Source organism: Etheostoma spectabile, chromosome 21 (genome assembly GCF_008692095.1).
Source record: "Etheostoma spectabile isolate EspeVRDwgs_2016 chromosome 21, UIUC_Espe_1.0, whole genome shotgun sequence".
Classification (NCBI taxonomy): Eukaryota; Metazoa; Chordata; class Actinopteri; order Perciformes; family Percidae; genus Etheostoma; species Etheostoma spectabile.
This window is the reverse complement of record NC_045753.1, coordinates 22,896,209-22,900,658: the sequence shown is the minus strand read 5'-3', so window position 1 is coordinate 22,900,658 and position 4,450 is coordinate 22,896,209. Positions and strand designations below refer to the sequence as shown.

At 41.2% G+C, this 4,450-nt stretch overlaps 1 protein-coding gene across 1 annotated transcript in view; it reads left to right on the top strand.

Annotated features, from left to right (window-relative positions):
• Window positions 1-4,450, top strand: part of LOC116670943 (uncharacterized protein C16orf52 homolog B) — an 8,951-nt gene extending 4,501 nt beyond the window's left edge. The window contains exons 2-3 of the mRNA XM_032501669.1: window positions 2,995-3,207; window positions 3,566-4,450. Of these exons, the coding sequence (XP_032357560.1) occupies window positions 2,995-3,207; window positions 3,566-3,750 (398 nt within the window). The 3' untranslated portion in view covers window positions 3,751-4,450. The remainder of the gene's footprint in view (window positions 1-2,994; window positions 3,208-3,565) is intronic.

The window sequence follows — 4,450 nt, the reverse complement described above, 5'->3', positions numbered from 1 at the left end:
AAAGACAAAGTAATTGGTTGAGGTAGCTACAGGTAGCTAGGTAGTTACAGCTTTAAAACCTCTTTTCAGTACACTTTGTCTTAAAATTACTCACCGTTTGAACACCGTTTGGGCCTCGGCCCGCTTTTTTGGTCCTTCCGTACCGTTAGCTAGCTAGCCGTTGTCGCGTGTTAGCATGGCGGCGATAGCCAGAACCAGTCAGGCTCACTTCACTGGCTGGGTCTTAATTGTTTTTCCAAGTAACTAACTCGAGCACTCGATATAATTCAATGTGAGTACACAAATGTTGAAATGACTGACAATGCCCGTCCCTAGCTTGTGAGAAATTAGCCTGAAGCTTAATGCTTAGCTACCTGTTCGGGAGTATGCTAACGCTAACGTCTGGGCTCTAAGCTGTCTTCATCTTTCAAATACATGTCCAAAATTTACCCGGATTTTATTACGTCTCTGGTCATGCAACTGTTTAAAACCATGCCAAGTTATTTGTTTTAGGTCGAGTAGAATCTATCTCCGTTGGTCCCATTCGTTTGTTTGCTGCTTCCATGTGGAGGAAGGTCTGGCAGTGCGAGACTACGGCGTCCATGTCTGTATTAGCTACAGCTGTAGCGCTGCTTTTGCGTTGTTTTTTATACAGGTAAAGCTGTCCGGCAACGCGGCCAGGCTGTCAAAATAGGCAGTTGATGACAACATGATAACAAAGGAGAAAAATTACTGGCTTTAGCATTGTTGTCAGAAAAATATTATAGTATTTCAATTTAGCATGTTTCCTTATTCCTCATGTTTTCCTTGGGTCAAATTTGACCCGTTTTCAGTTAATTGTTTTTTTGTCACAACAAACACAAACTTGAAAAACTTTGGGAAAAAAACAACAAAAAAGCACCCGCAACATTGACAAAAGTGACAAAAATGTCGGAAAAAGCGATAATAATGTTGGAAAAAAGTGTCCAAAACGTTTTCTTTTCAAGGTTGACGGGAAGAGAGTATATCTCATGACATGTTGTGGTCATTTTTGGATTTATTAAAAAAGATACAGACTATAACAAATTGCGCCGTTTTAAGTGTATTTCTTATTGCTCTCTTAATCATATTTTTTTATTAAAAACAAAACCCACTTTCCATAATAGGCATGAAGCCAAAACACATTTCTGCTGGACTTGTTTTTTGTTGTTGTATGACGTTCAGTATGCAGGGAAATGAATTCACTATTTACATTGCCCCCCCCCCCTCAGTGAATGAAAGGATGTGTTGAGAGGAAACAGGATTTCCTGTGTATATGGGGGACAGGTCAGCCTGCAGGAGGATGTGGTTCAGGCCAGAGGTTCACTTCAGCCTGGTCCTGGTGTCATCCATAACTGTGCCCATAATCCAGAACTGAAGCCATTTCAAGCCAATGATAAATATTTAAAGGGTTGTTGGATATGGGAGTTTTTGTATTTTTCTAGGTTCCAAAATTTTACTTACATATCTTTTTACACATTATATAGTTTAAAAATACTAAACAGTTAAATGTAAATTGTGGGGTCTTAATGGCTTTAAATACCCGGTGTTTATTTGAAAGAAGCTTATTTCATGTCATTTTTCTCCTAATTAAATGAATAATCGATGTTTCAATGCTTCCTCGTGTTTTTCCTGCACTCTTTGTGATATGGGTTTCTAGTAATTTTGGCCATTATGACAATTACGTTAATTTTACAATTGCTACTCGTCTTTCTTCCTCTTTCTTCTGTGTCTGCTTGGCAGGCCCTAACTGCTCGCTGAGGATACTAAGAATAATAAAGGAAGGAGGGAGACAAAAGAATAAATGAAGGTGTGGGAAGATTTAATTTTTGCATTTATGTGCTGTATGTTGTGTCTTCTACGTAGTCGGACTGGATGCAGGTGCGTGCGTGCGTGCGCACACAGCACCCCTTCTGCCTGACACCACAGCACCCAGCATGCTTTGTGAGATACAGGCCGTCAGATCTAATGTAGGGTCGTTGATCTCTTCATATCTTACAGCTTCTCTCTGTGATGCTTTGGGGGTTTATGCCAGAACCCTGAGTCTGTTTGGCTTGACGTAATTCACAAGTCACTGGGGGGGGGTCACTGCTGCCGCTGGCACACCGCCCATAAGAGCGTTTCCATACCAACATGTTTTTTTTCGGTCACTGTGGGGAATCAGAGGGCCTTCTGGGAGGTCATCATGTCTTACACCCAGAGTCAACACTATGAACAAAATGATGTCATGTTGCTGTGCATTAGGCTGAGTTTGTTATATGAAGCATGCAAATTTATCAAACAGGCTGTCAGCTACCGACATGCTATAACGTATGGATATAATGTTCAGTGGACTGGAGTATTATTATTATGTCACTCTCTGCAATTTTGCACTGGCTGAAATACCATGTGTTATTTCTGTGGAGCCAGGCTAATGTTTTATCTTTTAATGTCAGTGCTGGATACTTGATGTAACATTTTCAGCTTCAATCAAATGCTACAGTTGCATCTTTGCATCCTAGGATGACACTCCTGATCCCTTTCTTTTCGTGATAATGGGTGAATTATCTCGTTATCTATCAAAATAAATAACTTGTGATCTGACAAGTGAAATAACCTAAACTGTTAGGACACTATCATTTATAGTAAGAAGCTGATTGAGAAAATATGTTTTCAGGGCCTTTTAATATAAGGCTATGGGTAATAATACACGGGTAAAACACATTTTTGAAATTTCACCTGTTGTCATCAGAAGCTGGTGTGTGTCTTTTGGGAAATAATAAACTGGGTTAAGCCAAATAGAGCAGATTATGTTGTTTGTACAAGCTGGGTTTTCTGTACAGTTTAATGATGGAAGACTTTGTTTTTTTAATAAACACTCTGTCTCTTTCCTGTGAAAAAAAAACCTGCTGTGCTTTTAGACAGTTGGCTCTCTAATTTTGTCACCTTATTGGTGGATCCAACAGAAAAGAGGTTTTTGTCAACTGCTGCGTCTGTTCTCCCTCTGTCCTCATTCAGGCTCTCTGACTGTGGGTCTGGTCCGCCAGTGCCAGACCATCCACGGCCGAGACCGGACCTGCATGCCCCCGCGGCTGCCCCCAGAGTGGATCACCACGCTGTTCTTCATCATCCTGGGCATCATCTCCCTCACCGTCACCTGTGGTCTGCTGGTGATGTCACGCTGGCGCCGCGAGGCCGCCCGATACGCCCGATGGATCGCCTTCACAGGGAGTAGGTGTTCGCAGTCACCCTCTTCTATCATTACCAGCTTTCTTTGAATCAAAAGTGTCAAATTTCTTGTTACAAATTGAATATTAATGCACCTCTATGTCCATGCAACGTCTAATCCGTACATTTAGACCGAATTTTTTCTCTTTTATGAAATGACATTCCAGGATCCAGGACAATTGTTAGCCAACAGGAAGTGACAAAAGTTGAGAGCAAAACACAAAAAATTTAAAATCATAATTTCTGTATATTTCCAAATGTGTTGAGCTGCTTCTACACTTATTCCTCATACTCCCTGAAAACTGCAGAAGTACTACCGGATCGCTGGATGTTAATCTTTCTTCCTGTCCTTCTGTCCCAGTGGTCCTGTTCTGCATGGCTGCTCTCATCTTCCCCATGGGCTTCTACATCAACGAGGTTGGAGGACAGCCGTACAAGCTCCCCAACAACACCGTGGTGGGCTCCTCCTACGTACTCTTCGTTCTCTCCATATTCTTCACCATTGTGGGACTGCTGTTTGCTGGGAAGGTATGCCTACCTGGCTGACTTCTTCTTCTTCTCTTTGTGAAGAGAAACACTATTGGTGGATTTTTTTTTGTTTTCGTATTGACTCTTTCCTGGCAGTGTTGAAAATAGATTGAGGTAAATCAAAACTGTGAAGAACTTATGTTTTCCTTTTGGATGAATTATCATGGGAGGCCAAATCGCTACGTCCCCTCCGAGACTGGGCAGGGACAGAGAGTTCTGAAACGGCCTCCATCATTGTCATTCTGAATGATGAATGTGGTGAAAATGGATTCACGCATCTGAACTGTATCTGTCTTTCCATCAACCATGATGCACATAGACTGACATGGCCTGATGTAAGCCAAAGCACCAAATATCTGCCAGTCACCTTCACTATGATGGAGGCCCTTCCCTGACCACAGCTACATGGAACAATATGTAATGTATACAACAAAGTTTCACTTATTGGCACATTTTATTTATTTTGTTAGTAGTGTAGTATTTTTGATTAACATGCCTAACGTATCCCAGAGTTCCCCTGCCAATAACACTATGTGTGGTGGATCACTTTGCCTTAAAGAGCTGTTAACCTTAAATAAATAACTATATTGTTGAGTTGTAGTGACTTGGGATTAATTCTACAATTCTGGATACATGAAATGATTTAGCATAAAAATGCTAGAACTGGAATGTAAAATGGACTTTCAGGTAACATCTGTCCAAAATGATCACTGTGGGG